Below are 20,909 nucleotides of genomic sequence, written 5' to 3' on the forward strand. Positions count from 1 at the left end.
CCGCCCTCACCTCCCATTGCTTCCCCTGCCTGTCAATCCCCTCTTTGCCCCTCCCACCCCGCTGGGAGCCGCCGCTGATTGGCTGCCGGCCGCAGAGCCGCATCCGGCGCCTGCTCGTGGGTCCCCCCGTGAGGGGGCTGAGGGGGGCGGCGGCCGCCATGTCGGGCCCGGAGAAGCGCCCGGACTCCCCGGACCTCCTGGAGCGCTGCGGCGGCTGCCGGGAGCGCCTCAGGGCCGCCAGGGAGCCGCGGCTGCTGCCCTGCCTCCACTCGCTCTGCCGCCAGTGCCTGCAGCCAGGCCCGGGGCCGGCCGCCGCTGCCGGGGAGGCAGGTGAGGGTAGGGCCGGGGGGGGGTCGGGGGGCAATTGGGGTGGGTGGGGGGCAATTGGAGGGGTTGGGGGGCAATTGGGGGGGCCTGGGGGGCAGTTGGGGGGGTAACGGGGGGGGCTGGGGGGTAGTTCTGGGGCTTAGGGGGCGATTGGGGGGGGCTGGAGGGCAATTGGGGGGAGTAGGAGAGGGTGGGGGGCAATTGGGGGGGCCTGAGGGGCAATTGGGAGGGTTGGGGGGCAATTGGAGGGGGTAACGGGGGGGGCTGGGGGGTAGTTCGGGGGCCTAGGGGGCAATTGGGGGGGCCGGGGGGCAATTGGGGGGGGATTGGGGGGCCTGGGGGGCAATTACGGGGGTGATTGGGGGGGGCTGGGGGGTAGTTCGGGGGCCTAGGGGGCAATTGGGGGCAATTGAGGGGGGGCTGGGGGGCAATTGGGGGGGTTGGGGGGCAATTGGGGAGGTAATGGGGGGGGCTTGGGGGGTAGTTTGGGGCCTAGAGGGCAATTGGGGGGAGTAGGAGAGGGTGGGGGGTAATTGGGGAGGCCTGGGAGGCAATTGAGGTCTGGGGGGCAATTTGGGGGGGCTATTGGGTGGGGTAAGAGAGGATGGGGGGCAATTGGGGGGCTGGGGGGCAATTAGGGGGCATAGGAGAGGATGGGGGGTAACTGGGGGGGCCTGCGGGGCAATTGGGGGGTGTAGGAGACCCAGGGGGGCAATTAGAGGGGGGTAATCGGGGGGGGGGGCTGGGGGGTAATTAGGGGGGTAGGAGAGGATGGGGGGTACTTTGGGGGGGGGTAGGAGGCCTGGGGGGGGCAGGAGGGGCAGTTGGGGGGTAATGGGGGATGCAGCAGGCCCCGGGAGGGGTAATTAGGGGGGGCAGAAGACCCGGGGGGGGGGGCAATTGGGGGGGTGGGGGCAGAAGGGGCCGGGGCGCAGCACCCATTTTCCACCTCTTCAAGCCCTGAGGCTGCCAAATCTTCGGCGTTCTCCACCAAAGCAGCCCCCAGGGGACCCGGGTGACGAAGCAGGGGGGGGGGGGGAGGGTGACAACGGGGTGACGATGCCCCCCCAGCCCCCCCCGATGCCCCCCACCCCTCCCTCGTTGCCCCCGCAGTGGTCGACTGCCCCGTGTGCAAGCACCGGTGCAGCCTGCAGGACGTGGTGGAGAACTACTTCCTAAAGGACAGCCGGCCCGAGGCGGCCGCCTCCAGCCAGGCCTCCGGCCAGGTAACGAGCCCCCCGTGCTTAATTAATCGTTAATGAGGGGTTAAACGAGCTGTAGGAGCCCCCCCCCCGCCACGTGCCCTTGCTGTCCCCGCAGTGCTGCACTAGCTGCGAGGACAACGCGCCGGCCACCAGCTTCTGCGTGGAGTGCTCGGAGCCGCTCTGCGAGACCTGCGTGGAGGCCCACCAGCGGGTCAAGTACACCAAGGACCACACGGTGCGAGCCGCAGGTTCGTCACTCCGGTTTCACTCCGGTTTCACTCTGGTTTCACACCGGTTTCACCCCCCCCGCCCGCCACGGCATCACCGACCCCTACCCGGGCGCTGCACTCGCGCTCGGCGCTGCTCCGGGCTGCACCCGGCGGCGTTTTTATCCCATCCCAGCCACCGGGAGGGTTGCCCACTGCACCCGAGGGTCCCTCTCGATGACGTTATCATGACGTCATCGTGATGTCATCATGACATCACCCGCAGGCAATGCCCGGGCGAAGGAGGGCGAGCGCGCCGTGTACTGCGCCGTGCACAAGAGCGAGCCGCTCGTCCTCTTCTGCGACACCTGCGACGTGCTCACCTGCCGCGACTGCCAGCTCAACACCCACAAGGACCACCGGTGAGTTAATTAAGCGGCGTTAATTAAGCGGGAAGGCTGATTAATCAGGGCCGCAATCAGCCTGCTTGTTAGCGCTTCAAAGCCCAGGTTCCCGGGGCGTTGGATGCCTGAAATGTTCGTTTTTTGACTCAAAACCGCCCCTGTATCTCACCACCGAGGCCACGTAGCCCCTTAAATGCCTTTTAATTAAAACATGAGAAGATAAATAAATACCTGAATTGCTCCATTAATTATTAAGAGCAATTTAAGGGAGTTAATTACCTAATTATTGCCAATTTTTAACTAAAAATGAACTTTATTTTTAGCTGATTTTGCTGTAATTGTGTTCCTGAACGGACCGAGCGAGTAATACCTCATTTCTTTTTTTGTTAATTTTCAGTTTTAACCGAAGAATCTGCTACTGAACCGCTGGGTTACTTTGTTAATTAGCTAATTATTTTGCCTGGGGGGGATTTAAACTGTTTTTGGGAGGTGTTAAAGTGGGGTTTCGGGGAGGTTAAATCGGATTTAGGTTCGAGGAGATGGAGGCAGCCGGTTTGTCAGCTCTAAAAAATGAATTTAATAATCTGAGCTGATTGTATTAACTTAATTTTTAGTTAGTAACTCGTTAGGTGTTTAATTACCTGGTTAAATAACTGATTAGCTTACGTTTAGATGAGTGGATAGTTTTATTTGTTAACCAGCTGATTAGGTGGATTTAAAGCAGTTTTGACGCGCGGGAGTGCAATTAGCGTAAATAGGTAAATAACTGTGGGGTTTTCAGCTCAGTCACCGCCTCAACCCCAACTAATTGCTTTTTAACGCATTAATTAATAAATTAATCATTATTAATTAATAAACTAACCCCCCCCCCCGCACAGGTACCAGTTCCTGGAGGACGCGGTGAGGAACCAGCGCAAGATGCTGGCCACGCTGCTCAAGCGCCTGGGCGACAAACACGCCAGCCTCCAGCGCTCCACCAAGGAAGTGCGCAGCTCGTACGTGCCCCCCCCTGCCCCCGGGGGGGGATTATTTGCCCCCAGGGGGGTTTATTTGTCCCCCGGGGAGGATTATTTGCCCCCCAGGAGGAATTACTTACCCCCCAGGGCAGATTATTTACCCCCAGGAGAGGATTATTTGCCCCACCCCCCGGGGAGGATTATTTTCTGCCAGGGGGGATTATTTATCCCCTGGGGGGATTATTTACACCCTGGCGAGGATTATTTGTCCCCAGGGAGGATTATTTGCTCTCTTGGGGGGAGGATTATTTGCCCCCCAGGGGAGGATTATTTACCCCTTGGGGAGGATTATTTGTCCCCCGGAGGGGATTATTTGTCCCCCGGGGAGGATTATTTGCCCCAAGGGGGGATTATTTGCCTCCCCCCGGGGGCGGATTATTTCTCCCCCAGGGAGGATTATCCCCCCCCCCCGGGGGGGGATTATTTGCCCCCTGGCGAGGATTATTTTCTGCCAAGGGGGGATTATTTGCCCCCTGAGGGGATTATTTATCCCCTGGCGAGGATTACTTACACCCCGGGGGGATTACGTACCCCCAGGGGAGGATTATTTGCCCCAGGGAGGATTATTTACCCTGCAGGGGGTACTATTTACCCCCGTGGGAGGATTATTTGCCCCCAGGGGGGACTATTCCCCCCCGGCGAGGATTATTTACCCCCCCCGGGGAGGATTATTTATCCCCCGGCGAGGATTATTTATCGCCAGGAGGGATTATTTACACCTCGGCGAGGATTATTTCCCCCCCGGTGGAGGATTATTTCCCCCCTGGCGAGGATTATTTCCCCCCGGGGGAGATTATTTCCCCCTGGGGGGGTTTCTTCCCCCCTCCCATCCTTCTCTTTCGCCCCCCCGCCGGCCGGCAGCATCCGCCAGGTGACGGACGTGCAGAAGCGGGTGCAGGTGGACGTGAAGATGGCCATCCTGCAGATCATGAAGGAGCTCAACAAACGCGGCAAGGCGCTGGTGAGCGACGCCCAGGTGAGCCCGCCGCCCCCTCCCCGCGCCCCCCCAACCCCCCCCGCGTGTCCCTTCCTCCTTTCCACCCCCCCGCGGTGTCCCCGTCCCCCGCAGAAGGTGACCGAGGGGCAGCAGGAGAAGCTGGAGCGGCAGCACTGGGCCATGACCAAGCTGCAGCGGCACCAGGAGCACGTCCTGCGCTTCACCTCCTGGGCCCTGGAGAGCGACAACAGCACGGCGCTGCTGCTCTCCAAGAAGCTGGTGAGGGGCTGGGGGGGGGACACGTCCCTTTGCGGCCCCCCCCCCGGGGGGGGTTAACGGGGGGTCTCTTGGCCCCACGGTGTCCCCCGGGTTCTGCTCCGTGGCCCCCGGGGGGCTGCGGTGGGGTCTTGGGGTCGCGGTGGGGCCTTGGGGGGTGATGGGTGGGTGCTGCTGGGTGGCCCCACGAGGTGACAAGTGGCCCTGGGGGGCTGACACGTGTCCCCCCAGGGTCCACAGGATGTGACAAGTGGTGTTGGGGGGCTGCCACGTCTCCCCCCAGGGTCCCACGAGGTGACAAGTGGCCTTGGAGGGCTGCCACGTGTCCCCCTGGGGTCCCCAAGATGTGACAAGTGGCCCTGGGGCGCTGCCAAGTGTCCCCCCAGGGTCCCCAGGATGTGACAAGTGGCCTTGGGGCGCTGCCACGTGTCCCCCCGTGGTCCTCATGGTGTGTTGGGTGCCCTTGGGGTGCTGCCACTTGTCCCCATGGGGTCCCCGTGGTGTGTTGGGTCCCCTTGGGGTGCTGCCACTTGTCCCCACGGGGTCCCCCATGGTGTGATGGGTGTCCTTGGGGTGTTGCCACGTGTCCCCACAGGGTCCCCAGGATATGACAAGTGCCCTTGGGGCGCTGCCATGTGTCCCCTTGGTGTCCCCATGGTGTGTTAGGTGCCCTTGGGGTGCTGCCACGTGTCCCCATGGGGTCCCCCCAGTGCAGCGGGTGCCCTTGGGGTGCTGGTATGTGTCCCCACAGGGTCCCCCCAGTGTGATGGGTGCCCTTGGGGCTCTGCCATCTGTCCCCACTGGGTCCCTACGAGGTGACAAGTGCCCTCGGGGTGCTGCCACGCATCCCCTTGGTGTCCCTACAGCCTGATGGGTGCCCTTGGGACACTGCCACTTGTCCCCATGGTGACCCCATGGTGTGATGGGTGCCCTTGGGGTGCTGTTATGTGTCCCCTTGGTGTCCCCACAGTGCCATGGATGCCCTTGGGGTGCTGCCACGTGTCCCCGTAGGGTCCCCACGAGGTGACAAGTGGCACTGGGGGGCTGCCACGTGTCCCCTTGATGTCCCCACAGTGTCATGGGTGTCCTTGGGGTGCTGCCACGTGTCCCCTTGGTGTCCCCACGGTGCGATGGGGGCTCTGCCACATGCGTGCCCCCCCCCCCCGCCCCACCCTCGCCGACGTCCCCCGCGTGGTGACGAGCGCCCTCCCCCCGTGTGTCCCCCTCCCCCAGATCTACTTCCAGCTCCAGCGCGCCCTCAAGATGATCGTGGACCCCGTGGAGCCGCAGGGCGACATGAAGTTCAAGTGGGACCTCAACGCCTGGACCAAGAGCGCCGAGAGCTTCGGTGAGCCCCCCCCCGGCCTTCTGGGGGACATCCTGGGGACAAAAAGGGGGGGGCAAAACTCCTCCACTGACCCCCCCAACGCTGCTTCCCTCGCAGGCACCATCGTTTCGGAGCGCAGCCTCCCCCCGCCGCCCCTCAGCCCCCAGCCGCCGGCCGCCAGCCCCGCTGCGGGCCCCTCGCAGGTACCCCCCCGGGGCTGGGGGGGGGGAATAGGGCGTGGATTTATTTTTGGGGGGGGTTCTCATACCTCTGTGTGCCCCCCCTTCTCTTTAACTGCCCCCCCCCTCTTTTTTTTTCCTTTGTTTTCAGGCCCCCCCGCACGCCACGGTGGTCAGCGAAGGGCAGTACGCCCCCGGCCCCCTCCTGCAGCCCCCCCCGGGCCCCCAAATCGGGGGCGGGGACGGGCAGGGGACCCCCGGCGACCCCCAAGAGGGCGGCGGGGGGGGGACGCCCCCCCAGCCTCGCTTGCCCTCGGGGACGGAGGGGCTGGGCTGTCCCCACCTGTCCCCTCCCCACCTCGACCCGCAGGTGACCGAGACCCCCGGGGACGCCGGTGCCGAGCTGGGTGAGCGCGGGGGTGACGCGGGGAGGGGGCGAGGAGGAGGAGGAGAGGGAGGAAGGCCCCGACGTGGCGCTCTCTCGGCAGGCGCCGCCTCTCCCGAGGGCGCCGTCGCGGGAACGAAGCGGTGAGCGGCCTTCGTCACTCGGTGTCCCCGTTGTCATCCTCCCTGGGGGGGGGCTCTGCCCCCTCCCTGCCCTGGGGGACCCCCATTTTTTTTGGGGGGGGGGTCTCTCAGGGTCCCCCCCGAGCTGCTCCCGCCTCCGGGGAGGTGCCCTGATGGATCCCCCCCCCCCCCCCCTTTCAGGAGAAAACGCGGGAGTCCTCCTGGGGAGGAGAAGTTCGTTAAGAAGCTGCTCGTTAAGCGGTAATGAGGAGAAATTTGGGGGGGGGGGGGGGGGAGGCAGCTGGGGACCCCCCCGCACCCCTCCTGTCCCTTGTGTCCCCCCCCCCCCCCCCCTTTCCTGAGGCTCCTGTGACCGCCGTGTCCCCGTCACTTCATCTTGGGGTCCCCCCATCCCTTGTTCCCCCCCCCCCCCAACTCCTTGCCCCCAAAGGGGGGTGTGGGGGGGTCGCTGGGCCCCCCCTGTCCCTTGTGTCCCCCCCCTCAATTCCTGGGGGTGCCATGGGGCTCCCCTCCTGCTCAACCCAGGCGCTGCCCCACCCCAAACCCCAACCAAATCCTCCAAAGCCCTTACGGGGGGCTCCCCCACCCCAAAAAAAATCCTAAATCCCCCCCCCCCCCGACCAGGAGCCACCCCCCTGGGGGTCCGGGGAGCCCCCTCCTCCGCAAAGTGCCGCGGGTCAGCCTGGAGCGCCTGGACCTGGACCTGGCGGGGGGGGCGCAGCCCCCCTCCTTCCGCGTCTTCCCCGGCACCACCGCCGAGGAGTTCAACCTCATCATCATCGAGCGGGGGGGGGCGCAGCCCCGGCCCCCCACCCCGCCGCCTCCTGCTGTCAAGGTGAGCGTCCGTCCGTCCGTCCTCGCCTCCTTTCTCCCCCCTTTCTCACCCCCCCCCCTTTTATTTATTTTTAATTTTACGCCCCCCCCCCCAGGAGGAGCAGCAGGAATCGGCCATCGGGGACGCGCAGCAGGACGCGAAGCCCGTGGGGCTGCTCCCCGAGCACCCTGGGGCGCTCCCCCTTCCTCCCCCCCCTCCCCCAAAACCCCGAAATCCCCCCCGGGCTTGCCGAGGCCGCCCCCCCTGCCCACCCCCAGCCCCCAGCCCCCCCCAGGACCTCCCGCAACGTCTCGTGCTGCCGCGTCTGCTGCCAGGCGGGCGCCGTGGTGATGTGCGACCTCTGCGAGCGCTGCTACCACCTCGACTGCCACCTGCCCGCCCTCCACGAGGTCCCCGGGTACGTCCTGGTCCGCGGCGATCCGCCGGGATCTGCCCTTGACCCCTCCCCGGATCCCTGGGATCCGCTCCTGCCCCCCCGCTCCCCGTCCCCTTTGGGGGGTCCTCGGCTGCGGGATCCTCCCTGCTTTTTGGGGTTGCCCACCCCCGTGGCATCTGGGGAACACGGGGGGGATCTTCAGGGGATCCGCTCCCTGGATCTTCGGGGGATCCGCTCCTGCCCCAGCTCCCCGTCCCCTTTGGGGTTCCTCGGCCGCGGGATCCTCCCTGCTTTTTGGGGTTGCGCACCCCTGTGGAGTGTGGGGGACACGGGGGGGGGGATCTTTGGGGGATCCGCTCCCGGGATCTTCGGGGATCGCCCAGCAGGGCCAGGCCTTTGGGATCCCGATTCTTCAGGAGGGGGGACTCGCTGGATCCCCGGGGGTGGGTGATCTCGCTGGCCTCTGGGATCCGATTCTTCCCCCGATTTCGAGATCCTGAGCCGCTCCCGGGGATCCCCGGGGATCTGAGCTCCCGGAACTATCCAGGTACCTGCCCGCGATCCTTGGAGATCTGCTCTTGATCCCTCTGGGGGGCCTGACTGACCACAGCGCCCCCCAGGGATCTGCTCTTTGGGGATCGACGTGGGAATCCACCCCTCGAACCCCCCCCCCCCTCCCCCCTCCATGTCTCGGGGATCTCTTGGCCTGTTGATCCCAAAATTCTGGGGGGAAGCCGCTGAATCGGCCCCGCCTGGGGCTCTGCTCTCCCCTGGGGGATCCCAGTCCAGCGGGGGATCTATACAGCGCACCTGTATCGCTTGGGATCTACTGCTGGGATCCCTGCGGAGAGCCAGCCGTTCGTTTATGGACCTCTCTCTGACCCTGGGGGAGCCGCTCCCCACGGGATCCACTTGATCCCAGATCCCCCCCGTCAAGCTCCAGGCTCCCACGGTGAGGGCTCAGCCCCCTGCGCAGGAAGGCAGCTGGGAGAGGTGGGGGCTGCCCGATCTCCGCACCCGATCCCAGGGGAGCCGCTCCCCAGGGGATCCACTTGATCCCGGATCCCCCCGCCCCCCCCCATGGAGCTCCAGGCTCCCATGGTGGGGGCTCTGCCCCCTCCCCAGGAAGCGAGCTGGGAGGGGTGGGGGCCACCCGCTCCCTTCACCTGATCCCCCTCACCTGATCCTGGGGGAGCCACTCCCCATGGGATCCACTCGATCCCAGATCCCCCGCCATTCCCCCCCGTTGAGCTCCGGGCTCCCATGGTGGGGGCTCTTCCCCCTCTGCAGGAAGCCAGCTGGGAGGGGTGGGGGCCACCCGATCCCCTCACCCGATCCCCTCACCCGATCCCTCGGCGATCCCGCAGCCACGACTGGCTCTGCCTGCTGTGCCAGGACCCGGCGCCCCCCGGCGAGGACCTCGCCCCCGCCTGCCCCGGCCCCGCGGAGGAGCAGCCCCCCGCCCTCTGCCCCCCGGACCAGCGCGTGGGTATTTGTGCCCCCCCCCCCCCCCAGGGGCAGGGATCCAGGGATCCACTGCCGGGAAAGGGATCGGAAGGGGGGGATCCCTTTTGAACCCTCTTCCCCGCAGAAGTGCGAGTACGTCCTGCTGCAGCTCCTCTGCCATGAGCCCTGGCGGCCCCTGCACCGCCTCTCCAGCTCCCTGGTGAGTCCTGCGCCCCTCGGGGATCGCCAGGGATCCCATAGGGGGGGATCCACCCCCCCCGTGATCCTCCTCCCCCCTCAGGAGGGCCGCGACGCCATCGACCTGACCCTGATCCGCGCCAAGCTGCAGGGGAAGCTCACCCCTGGCTACGGCCACCCCGAGGAGTTCGCCCGCGACGTCTGGCGCATGATCCGGCAGTTCAACCGCCTGACGGAGGTGGGGGGGGGAGACCCCCACCACCCCCCTGGGGGGGTCCTAAAGGTCTCCGGACCCCCTTTAACCCCCCCCATTTCCCTCCTTTCTCCTCCCCCCCGCAGGATAAGGCGGACGTGCAGTCCATCCTGGGCCTGCAGCGCTTCTTCGAGGAGCGGCTCAGCGCCGCCTTCGGCGACCACAAGTTCGCCGCCGCCCTCGAGGCCCTCGGCCCCGCCGACGGGGCTGAAGGCTCCTCAGCACCGTAAACCCGCCCCCCACCCCCGTTTTTACCCCCCCACACACCTTTTTACCCCGGGGAGTGAGGATTGGGGGGGCTGGGGGCGCCGCCCTGGTGTCCTCAGGGAGCACCAGGAGGAGGGAGAAGGGGGTGACCCCGTCCTTATTACCCTGGGGGTGTCCCTGTGTCCCCCCCTCCTTTGTTTGTGTTTATTAAAGTAATAAAGCCTTTTCTCAGCCTCGTGGAGAGCCTCCTGCTGCGGCCTCGGCGTCTTGGGGCAGGATCCGGCCCCGGGGTCCCCCCCATTTTTGGGGTTTCCCCCCCATTTTTTGGGTCTTCCCTTTTTGGGGTCTCCCCTTTTTGGGGTCCCCCCCTTCCACCCTCGCCCTCAAGCCCCCTGGGGGTTGGACTTGGGCCCAACTGGGTTGCGAGGGCTGTAGCTGGTCCAGGGGCGCTGGGAGAGGGGGGACTGGTCCCACTGCAGCCTTACTGGAGGGACTGGGAGGGGGGGAACTGGTCCCAGTAAGGTCCCATCCTCCCTGTACCCAGTAAGGGAGAGATGCCCTCAACAACGATGGCGGCGCCCATGGGAGGGCGGCGAGGCCCCGCCCCCTCCCTGGCACCGGCTGAGCCAATTGGAGCGCCTCAAGCTTCCCCCTCGGCACGGGATTGGCTGATGGAAAGGGGAGGGGAGGCGGAAAGAGCCGAAGCTTTCCGGAGAGAGCCGAAGCGGGTGTTTGTGTGTGGGAGGGGTGGCGGCGTTCGGGGAGGCTTCCGGAAAGAGCCGAAGTTTTCCGGCGAGACACGAAGGCGGCGGGGAGGAGGGCGCGGAGCCGGAAAGTGCCGAAGCGTTCCGGAAAGAGCCGAAAGCCCTTCCTCGGCAGAACGCCGGTGAAGAATCCGGAAAGAGCCGAACCCCTTCCGGAAATAGCCGAAGGGAAGAACCCGGAACGAGTCGCGTTCCTTCCGGACGAACCCGAAGCGTTCCGGGGGCCTTCCCGAACCCTGCCCGGAAACCTCCGATTCCCCCCTCCCGGCTCCTTTCCGGAGAATCCCGAAGGCGTTCCGAAAAGACCCGAAGCACCTTCCGGAAAGCCCCGAAGCTCTTCCGAAGAGACCCGAAGCCGTTCCGGAAAGACCCGAAGGCTCTTCCGGACAATCCCGAAGCTCTTTCGAAGAGACCCGAAGCTTTTCCGGAGAGAGCCGAAGCCGTTACGGAAAGTCCCGAAGCCGTTCCGGAAAGACCCGAAGCCTCTTCCGGATAATCCCGAAGCTCTTTCGAAGAGACCCGAAGCTCTTCCGAGAAAGCCGAAGCCGTTCCGGAGAGCCCCGAATCCCTTCCGGAAGTTGCCGAAGAGCCCCGAAGCCCTTCCGAGCCTCCCGAAGAGCCCCGAATCCCTCCCGGAGGTTCCCGAAGATCCCCGAAATCCTTGCGGAGCCTCCCGAAGATCCCCGAAACCCTTCCGAAGAGCCTCCCGAAGATCCCCGAACCCCTTCCGGAAAGCCCAGAAGCCCTTCCGGAAAAGCCCCGAAGCCCTTCCGGAAAAGCCCGAAGCCCTTCCGGAAAAGCCCGAAGCCTTCCGGAAAGCCCCGAACCCCTTCCGGAGAGTGCCGAAGCCTTCCGGAAGTTGCCGAGCGGTGCCGGCCGTTGCCGCCTCCTCCTCCCTCCTCCTCCTCCCCGCCGCCGCCGCCTCCGTTCCGGGCCCGGCTCCGCCGCCGCCGCCGCCGCCTCCTCCCCGCCGGGGGGGGCCCAGCCCGGCTCCGCCGCCGCCCCCCCGGCCCCGGCCCCGGCCCCGGCCCCGGCCCGGCCCCGGCCCGGCAGGATGATCAAGCTGTTCTCTCTGAAGCAGCAGAAGAAGGAGGAGGAATCGGCCGGAGGCACCAAGGGCACCAGCAAAAAGGCCTCGGCCGCGCAGCTCCGCATCCAGAAAGGTTGGGGGGGGGGGTAACTTGGGGGGGGGCTGGGGGGTGACAGGGAGGGACTGGGAGGGACTGGGGGGGAGTGGAGGGGGACTGGGGGGGAGTGGAGGGGGACTGGGGGGGAGTGGAGGGGGACTGGGGGGGAGTGGAGGGGGACTGGGATGAGCTTGGGGGTAACTGGGAGGGAGTGGAGTGGGACTGGGGGGTAACTGGGAGGGACTGGGAGGGACTGGGGGGAGTGGGGGGGACTGGGGGAGCTGGGAGGGGGACTGGGAGGGAGTGGAGGGGGACTGGGGGGTAACTGGGAGGGAGTGGAGGGGGACTGGGGGGATTGGGAAGGAGTGGAGGGGGACTCGGGGGGACTGGGAGGGATTGGGGGTTAACTGGGGGGACTGGGATGAACTGGGAGGGAGTGGAGGGGGACTGGGGGAGTGGAGGGGGACTGGGGGGGACTGGGAGGGATTGGGAGGGAGTAGGGGGACTGGGGTGAACTGGGAGGGAGTGGAGGGGAACTGGAGGGGGACTGGGGGGTAACTGGGAGGGATTGGAGGGGACTGGGGGAGACTGGTAGGGATTGGGGGTAACTGGGGGGGGTGGGGGGGCTGGGAGGGAGTGGAAGGGGACTGGGGGGCAGCTGGGGGAGCTGGAGGGGGACTGGGGGAGACTGGGAGGGACTGGGATGAACTGGGGGGCACTGGGGGGGAGTGGAGGGGGACTGGGGGAGCTGGAGGGGGACTTGGGGGGGACTGGGTGGGACTGAGGGGGAGTGGAGGGGGACTGGGAGGGACTGGGGGGTAACTGGGAGGGAGTGGAGGGGTACTGGGGGGATTGGGAGGGACTAGGGGGGACTGGGAGGGACTGGGAGGGTAAATGGGGAGACTGGGAGGGACTGGGATGAACTGGGGGGGAACTGGGAGGGAGTGGAGGGGGGAACTGGGGGGACTGGGAGGGATTGGGAGGGTAACTGGAGAGATTGGGGGAGGCTGGGAGGGACTGGAGGGGGACTGGGAAGAACTGGGAGGGAGTGGAGGGTAACTGGGGGTACTAGGAAGGACTGGGAGGGAGTGTAGGGGGATTGGGGGGTAACTGGAGAGGAGGCTGGGGACACACACTGGTCCCAGTATGGCTGGGGGCCGGGGGGGGGGGTGCACTGGTCCCAGTATGGCTATAAGTGGGAGGTACTGGTTCCAGTACGGCCATAGGGTGGGGGGTACTGGTTCCAGTATGGCCTCGTTTAACAGAGGAGAGCCCACTGGTCCCAGTATGGGTGTAAGAGGGGGCCAACTGGTCCCAGTATGGCCCCATTTAATGGAGAGGAGGGTGCTGGTCCCAGTATGGCTGTAGTGGGTGGCGTGCACTGGTCCCAGTATGGCTGTGGCGGGGAGGAGGGGCAACTGGTCCCAGTATGGCCACAGTGGGTGGCATGTACACTGGTCCCAGTATGGCCCCATTTTGTTGAGGGGGACCCCACTGGTCCCAGTATGGCCGTAGTGGAGGGGGAGGAGGGGCACTGGTCCCAGTATGGCCCTAGTAGGGGAGCCCAGTAGTCCCAGTATGGCCCTAGTGTGTCGGGGGAGCTCACTGGTCCCAGTATGGCCCTAGTGGGGAGCCCACTGGTCCCAGTATGGACCTAGTAATGGAGCCCACTGGTCCCAGTATGGCCCTAGTGGGGGAGCCCACTGGTCCCAGTATGGCCCTAGTGTGTGTGGGGGAGCCCACTGGTCCCAGTATGGCCCTAGTGGGGGGAGGAGGGGCACTGGTCCCAGTATGGCCCTAGTAGGGGAGCCCAGTAGTCCCAGTATGGCCCTAGTGTGTCGGGGGGGAGCTCACTGGTCCCAGTATGGCCCTAGTGGGGGGGGAGCCCACTGGTCCCAGTATGGCCCTGGTGGGGAGGGGGAGCCCACTGGTCCCAGTATGGCCCTAGTGGGGGAGCCCACTGGTCCCAGTATGGCCCTAGTGGGGGGGGAGCCCACTGGTCCCAGTATGGCCCTAGTAATGGAGCCCACTGGTCCCAGTACGACCCCAGTACGGGGCACGCAGCGATCCCAGTATAACCCCAGCAGCATCTGCGTACCGGTCCCAGCACAACCCCAGCGTGGATGCAGACTGGTCCCGGCAGCGGGCATACTGGGAATACTGGGAGGTGGGGGGAGGGGGGGGGGCAACAATACTACTTCTAGAGGGGGGACACCAAACTGGGACCAAACTGGGACCGAACTGGGACTGAACCGGTCCCGGTGGAGGACCCCAGGCCGCAGCGATCCCAGCAGGGCCTTACTGGGAGCACTGGGATGGGGGTGGGGGGGCGGGGGGAGGGGCAGCCCCCCTGACCCCCCCGTGCCCCCCCCAGACATCAACGAGCTGAACCTGCCCAAGACGTGCGAGATCGACTTCTCGGACCAGGACGACCTCCTGCACTTCCGCCTGCTCATCTGCCCCGACGAGGTGGGGCCCCCTGTCCCCCCCCCATTGTCACCCCCCCCATTGTCCCCCCCCTTGTCACCCCCCCCCCCCATGTTGTCACACCCCCCGTCACCCCCTGCCCCCCCGGCCCCCTCCTGGCCGTCCCCACCCCCCCCGGGGCCCTGTCCCCTATATCCCCCCCCCAAAATCCCTTCCTGGCCCTACACACCCCCATTGTCCCCCCCCATTGTCCCCCCCCATTGTCACCCCCATTGTCACCCCCCTCATTGTCCCTTTGGGGTCCCCCCCCATCCCTGCCCCCCCCTCAGGACCCCCTCACATCCTTTTGGGGTCCCCCGTGTCCCCCCCACCCCCAAATTCCCCCTGTAAACCCCCTCTGCCTTCTCTTTTGTCCCCCCCCGCCCCCAAAAATGTCCCCCCGTCCCCAAAAATGTCCCCCCCAAAAAAATGTCCCCCCGTCCCCAAAAAAGTCCCCCCCGTCCCCAAAAATGTCCCCCCCAAAAAAATGTCCCCCCGTCCCCAAAAAAAGTCCCCCCTCCCCAACATGCCCCCCCCAAAAATGTCCCCCCGTCCCCAAAAAAATGTCTCCCCCTGTCCCCAAAATGTCCCCCCCCCAAAAAAATGTCCCCCCGTCCCCAAAAATGTCCCCACCCAAAAAATGTCCCCCCCGTCCCCAAAAATGTCCCCCCGTCCCCAAAAATGTCCCCCCCCCCCAAAAAAATGTCCCCCCGTCCCCAAAAAATGTCCCCCCGTCCCCAAAAAATGTCCCCCCGTCCCCAAAAAATGTCCCCCCCTCCCCAACATGCCCCCCCCAAAAATGTCGCCCCCGTCCCCAAAAAAATGTCTCCCCCTGTCCCCAAAAATGTCCCCCCGTCCCCAAAAAATGTCCCCCCGTCCCCAAAAAATGTCCCCCCTCCCCAACATGCCCCCCCCCAAAAATGTCGCCCCCGTCCCCAAAAAAATGTCTCCCCCTGTCCCCAAAAAATGTCCCCCCGTCCCCAAAAATGTCCCCCCCCCCCAAAATGTCCCCCCAAAAATGTCCCCCCCAAAAATGCCCCCCCGTCCCCAAAAATGCCCCCCCCAAAATGCCCCCATCCCCAAAAATGCCCCCCGTCCCCAAAATGCCCCCCCGTCCCCAAAAAATGTCCCCCCCCCCCCCCAAAATGCCCCCCCCCGGTGACGCCCGTCTCTCTTTTAGGGTTTCTACAAGGGAGGCAAATTCGTCTTCAGCTTTAAGGTCAGTCCCGCGCCGGGGGGGGCCCCGTGGCTACCGAATCCCCCCCGGGCCACCGAGATGGGCCGGGGGTGGTGGCCACTGCGGTGGGACCCGTGGCCACCCAGGCGGGACCCGTGGCCACCGCGGTGGGACCCGCGGCGGTGGGCTTGCGGCTCCGGGAGGTTGGTGGCCACCGGGAGCTGAGCTGTGGCCACCAGAAGGTGGCGTGTGGCCACCGTGTGGGGGGTGGGGGGTGGCCACCGAGGTGGGAGCTGTGGCCACCAGAAGGTGGCGTGCGGCCACTCGGTGGGTTGGGATGGGGACCGCGGGGTGGTGGCCACCGAGAGCGGACCGGTAGCCAAGTGGCCGCCGTGTGGCCACCGAGGTGTGACAAGTGGCCACTGATTCACTTTGTATGTTAGAGGTGGGATGGGGGGCTTGGTGGCCACCTGGACAGGACCAGTGGCCACTTGGTCCCAATCTGAACTAACCAGGGCTTGGTGGTCACCAAGACCTGACTGGTAGCCAAGTGTCCACCCTGTGGCCACTGAGGTGTGACCAGTGGCCACGGATTTACCCTAAACATCAGAGGTGGGCCGGGAGGGCTTGGTGGCCACCTGGACAGGATCAGTGGCCACTTGGTGAGTTCAGACTGGGGCTAGGGCTTGGTGGCCACTGAGACCTGACTAGTAGCCAGGTATCTGCCCTGTGGGTTGTGGTAGGAGCTGGTGGCCACCAAAGCATGACAAGCGGCCACGGATTCACCCTACACATCAGAGGAGGGCCGGGAGGGCTTGGTGGCCACCTGGACAGGACCAGTGGCCACTTGGTGAGTTCAGACTGGGACCAGGGCTTGGTGGTCACCAAGACCTCACCGGTAGCCAAGTGCCCATTCTGTGGCCACCGAGGTGTGACCAGTGGCCACAGCTTCACCCTGAACGTTAGAAGTGGGATGGGGGACATGGTGGCCACCCATACAGGACCAGTGGCCACTTGGTGGGTCGGGACAGGAACCAGCCCTTGGTGGCCACCAAACCGCGACCCGTGGCCACCAAACCGCGCCCGCCGCCCCGGGGCTGCCCGCCGCGCCGCGACCGTCACCCGCACCCGCCGGGCGCTTTGGGCTAGGGACAACGACCAGGTGGCTACCGCAACCACCCAGGTGGCCACCAAGCCCTTCCTGGTAGCCACGTCTTTGTCCCCCCCCCGCCCAGGTCGGCCAGGGCTACCCCCACGACCCCCCCAAGGTGAAGTGCGAGACGATGGTCTACCACCCCAACATCGACCTGGAGGGCAACGTCTGCCTCAACATCCTCAGGTGGGCCACCAAACCCCCCGGGGTGGCCACCGACCCCTGAGGTGGCCACGAACCCCCTGAGGTGGCCACCGATACCTGAGGTGGCCACCAACCCTGTGAGGCGGCCGCCAACCCCCCTGTGAGGCGGCCGCCAACCCCCCTGTGAGGTGGCCACCGACCCCCCTTTGAGGTGGCCACCGACCCCTTTGAGGTGGCCACCAACCCCCTGAGGTGGCCACCGACCTCTGAGGCGGCCACGAACCCCCCGTGAGGTGGCTGCCAACCCCCCTGTGAGGTGGCCACCAACCCCCTGAGGTGGCCACCAACCCCCTGAGGCGGCTACCGACCCCTGAGGTGGCCATGAATCCCCTGAGGCAGCCACCGATACCTGAGGTGGCCACCAACCCCACTCTGAGGTGGCCACCGACCCCTGAGGTGGCCACCAACTCCCCTGTGAGGCGGCCACCGACCCCCTGAAGTGGCCACGAACCCCCTGAGGCGGCTACCGATACCTGAGGTGGCCACCAACTCCCCCCTGAGGTGGCCACCGACCCCTGAGGTAGCCACCGATACCTGAGGTGGCCACCAAACCCCTGAGGCGGCTACCGACCCCTGAGGTGGCCATGAATCCCCTGAGGCAGCCACCGATACCTGAGGTGGCCACCAACCCCCCTCTGAGGTGGCCACCGACCCCTCTGAGGTGGCCACGAACCCCTCTGAGGTGGCCACGAACCCCTCTGAGGTGGCCACCAACTCTCTGAGGTGGCCACCAACTCCCCTGTGAGGTGGCCACCGACCCCCTGAGGTGGCCACCGACCCCTTGTGAGGTGGCCACGAACCCCTCTGAGGCGGCCACCAACTCTCTGAGGTGGCCACCAACCTCTCTTAGATGGCCACCGACCCCCCTGTGAGGTGGCCACCGACCCCCTGAGGTGGCCACCGACCCCCTGAGGCGGCCACGAACCCCCTGAGGCGGCCACGAACCCCCTGAGGTGGCCACCAACCTCCCTTTGAGGTGGCCACCAACCCTCTGAGGCAGCCACCAACTCCCCCCCGAGGCGGCCACCGACCCCCCCGAGGTGGCCACCAACCCCTCGTAGGTGGCCGCCAACCCCCATCTCCCCCTTTCTTCCCGCTGAGGGGGGCAGAAGGGGACGAATTACGCCCCCCCCCCACCCGGTTTCCTCGTGCGCCCTAAACGTGGGTGGGGGGGGGGGCCGTGGCTACCTCGCTGGTGGCCCCGGTGGCCCCCCCGGTGACGTCGGGCCGTGCCCCCAGGGAGGACTGGAAGCCCGTCCTGACGATAAACTCCATCATCTACGGCCTGCAGTACCTCTTCCTGGTGAGCTTTTTTTTGGGGGGGGGGGGGGGGGGGCCCACAATTTATTTTTTTTGGGGTGGGGGCCACCCGGCGCGGCTTTGGGGTGGGCCCCCCCGGGGACATTTGGTGGCCCTGGGGACGCCCACGGGAGCCCGGAGCCCGCCCCCCCCCCCCCCCCTTTGATGCTGGGGGTGTTTGGAGGTGGGGGGGGGGGGGGGGGAGGGGGTCCTGGGGGTGCTGTTACCCCTGGGGGGGGGGCATCAAGGGGGGGGGGGGGGGGCAGGTGGGGGTCCCCAGGAGATTTTTGGTGGCCCTGGGGGGGGATTTGGGGGGTCCCGGGGGGGTTTTGGTAGCCCTGGGGGGGGCAATTTGGGGTCGGGGGGGGGGAATTGAAGGGGTTTGGGTGATTTGGGGGGGGGGCATTTGGGGGTTGGGGGGGCTGCTGGGGGCATTTAGGGGTATGGGGGGGGGGGGAAGAATGGGGGGGGGCATTAAGGAGTCCCTGGGGGGGCAATAAGGGGGGGGGGGCAATAAAGGATATGGGGGGGCAATATGGGGGGGCGATAAGGGATGGGGGGCAATGGGGGGGCAATAAGGAATGGGGGGGGCAATGGGGGGGAATAACTAATCGGGGGGGCGCAATTAATCTGGGGGGGGTGTAATTAATCTCGGGGGGGGGCACAATTAACCTGCGGGTGGCATAATTGATCTTGGGGGGCTGCAATTAATCTGGGGGGGGAATAATTAATCTGGGGGGGGGGCAATTAATCTGGGGGGGGGCACTCACCCCTCCTCCCCTTTCTCCTGGCGAGTTTCCCCCCAAACCCCCCCCTTTATTTTTTTTTTCTGATTTTTTTTTCTGAATTTTTTCTGATTTTTTTCTGATTTCTGATTTTTTCTGAATTTTCTGATTTCTGTTTTTTTTCTGATTTTTTTTCTGATTTCTGTTTTTTTCTGATTTTTTTCTGGTTTTCTTTTCTGATGTTTTCTAATTTTTTCTGATTTTTTTCTGTTTTTCTGATTTTTTCTGATTTTATTTTTTCTGATTTTTTTCTGATTTTTTCTGATTTCTGATTTTTTCTGATTTTTTTCTGATTTTTTTGGTTTTTTTTCCTGATTTTTTCCGATTTTCTTTTCCTGATTCTTTCCTGATTCTTTCTTTCTGATTTATTTCTGATTTATTTCTGATTTATTTCTGATTTCTTTCTGACGTTTTTTCCGATGTTTTCCATTTCTTTTCCGATTTCTTTTATTTTTTTTATTTTTAAATTTTAATTGTATTTTTATTTTTTAATTTTTAATTTTTTAATTTTTTATTTTTTATTTTTTAATTTTCATTTTTAAAATTTTAATTTTTTATTTTTTATTTTTTATTTTTTTAATTTTCAATTTTTAATTTTCTATTTTTTAATTTTTAATTTTTTTATTTTTTATTTTTAAAATTTTTATTTTTAAATTTTTAAATTTTAAATTTTTATTTTTTAATTTTTAATTTTTCATTTTTTTTACCTTTTTAACTTTTTACCTTTTTAATTTATTTTTTAAAATATTTTTTTAATTTTTAATTTTTATTATTATTATTATTTATTTATGTATTTATTTATTTACTGAACTCTCTGTGCCCCCCCCGCAGGAGCCCAACCCCGAGGACCCCCTGAACAAGGAGGCGGCGGAGGTGCTGCAGAGCAACCGGCGCCTGTTTGAGCAGAACGTGCAGCGCTCGCTGCGGGGGGGCTACGTCGGCGCCACCTACTTCGAGCGCTGCCTCAAGTAGCCCCCCCCCCCCTTTTTTTTGCCCCCCCCCCCCGTTTTTTTTTGCCCCCCTCCCCCCCCCCATTTTTTTGCCCCGCCCCCCCTCCGCCCCCCCCTATTTATTGCCCCCCTGGGGGCGGGGGGGCCCCCTCCTTTCTGTCCCCCCCCCCCCCTTTCCCAGTCCCCCCCCCCCCTTGCGGGTGATTAAAGGGCGACGGTAACGAGCGGCGGCCCCCCCCTCCCCCCTTCCTTCTCTGTGCTTCGTTTTGGGGACTGGTTTATGCTGGTTTATACTGGGAGGGGGGTGGGGGGGGGTTCGGGGAGGGGTTGGTGCAACCACGTGCCTGTGCCAGGGCTCCCGGCGCAACCAGTTTGCAGTCTCAGTATGCCCAGTTGCCCACCGCAGGGCTCCCAGTATGCCCAGTTCCCCTGTTGTGGAGCTCCCAGTACGCCCAGTCACCCGTCCCGGGGCTCCCAGTACACCCAGTCACCCGTCCCGGGGCTCCCAGTACGCCCAGTCACCTCTCCCGGGGCTCCCAGTACGCCCAGTTCCCTGTCCGGGGGCTCCTATTACGCCCAGTTCGCTGTCCGGGGGCTCCCAGTATGTCCAGTCTCCCTGTTGTGGAGCTCCCAGTACACCCAGTTGCCCATCACATGGCTCCCACTATGCCCAGTCTCCCATCATGGGGCTCCCAGTATGCCCAGTGCCCTGTCCTAGGGCTCCCATTACGCCCAGTTTCCCCTCCTTTGTTCCCCCAGTTTGCGCCCAGTGCTCCCAGTACACCCAGTGTCTCCCAGTTTGCCCCATTTCCTCATTCCAGTGCCTCCCAGTGCGCCCCATCCTGCTCCCATCGTCTCCCAGTGCCCCCCAGTATGTTCTTGTGCTCCCCAGGTGCCCCAGTTCCTTGTCCCAGTGTTCCCAGTATGGCCCAGTTTGCCCCAGTAGGTGGGATGTCCACTGATTTTTCTGCACCCAGTGCCCCCCAGTGTATCCCAGTGCCTTCCAGTCGGTCCCAGTGCCCTCCCAGTTGGTTCTGGTGCCTCCCAGTATACCCCAGTGCCCCCCAGTATGTCTCAGTGCCCTCTCAGTCAGTCCCAGTGCCCCCCAGTATGTCCCAGTGCCCCCCAGTTGGTTCTGGTGCCTCCCAGTCTGTCCCAGTGCCCTCCTAATCTGTCCCAGTGCACCCCAGTATATCCAGTGCCCCCCCGGTATATCCCAGTACCCTCCCAGTCGGTCCCAGTGCCCTCCCAGTTGGTCCCGATG

At 63.9% G+C, this 20,909-nt stretch overlaps 2 protein-coding genes across 5 annotated transcripts; both read left to right on the forward strand.

Annotated features, from left to right (window-relative positions):
• The first annotated feature begins 22 nt into the window (after positions 1 to 22).
• LOC136788643 (transcription intermediary factor 1-beta-like) lies at positions 23 to 9,956 on the forward strand. 4 transcript variants are annotated; one of them, XM_066987247.1, is made up of 19 exons: positions 23 to 330; positions 1,441 to 1,553; positions 1,648 to 1,780; positions 2,025 to 2,160; positions 3,021 to 3,137; positions 4,020 to 4,134; positions 4,228 to 4,374; positions 5,605 to 5,719; positions 5,816 to 5,901; positions 6,029 to 6,284; positions 6,366 to 6,405; positions 6,586 to 6,645; positions 7,030 to 7,240; positions 7,335 to 7,452; positions 7,502 to 7,637; positions 8,984 to 9,101; positions 9,208 to 9,282; positions 9,364 to 9,498; positions 9,600 to 9,956. In XM_066987247.1, the coding sequence occupies exons 1-19, from the start codon at positions 159 to 161 to the stop codon at positions 9,741 to 9,743; spliced, it is 2,427 nt and encodes an 808-aa protein (XP_066843348.1). In that variant the 5' UTR covers positions 23 to 158; the 3' UTR covers positions 9,744 to 9,956. The 4 variants fall into 4 exon arrangements, 1 of the variants encoding a protein (XP_066843348.1); XR_010827297.1 differs by having other exon boundaries at positions 7,335 to 7,637; positions 8,984 to 9,105; positions 9,600 to 9,756; XR_010827295.1 differs by having other exon boundaries at positions 6,029 to 6,405; positions 7,335 to 7,637; positions 8,984 to 9,105; positions 9,600 to 9,756.
• A 1,240-nt stretch (positions 9,957 to 11,196) lies between these two features.
• LOC136788661 (NEDD8-conjugating enzyme Ubc12) lies at positions 11,197 to 19,869 on the forward strand. Its single transcript, XM_066987298.1, has 6 exons — positions 11,197 to 11,647; positions 13,986 to 14,080; positions 15,258 to 15,296; positions 16,490 to 16,593; positions 17,851 to 17,914; positions 19,527 to 19,869. Exons 1-6 carry the CDS (start codon positions 11,539 to 11,541, stop codon positions 19,665 to 19,667), a joined length of 552 nt encoding a protein of 183 aa, XP_066843399.1. The 5' UTR covers positions 11,197 to 11,538; the 3' UTR covers positions 19,668 to 19,869.
• The last annotated feature ends 1,040 nt before the right edge of the window (positions 19,870 to 20,909 follow it).

This window comes from Anser cygnoides, chromosome W, assembly GCF_040182565.1.
Source record: "Anser cygnoides isolate HZ-2024a breed goose chromosome W, Taihu_goose_T2T_genome, whole genome shotgun sequence".
NCBI lineage: Eukaryota > Metazoa > Chordata > Aves > Anseriformes > Anatidae > Anser > Anser cygnoides.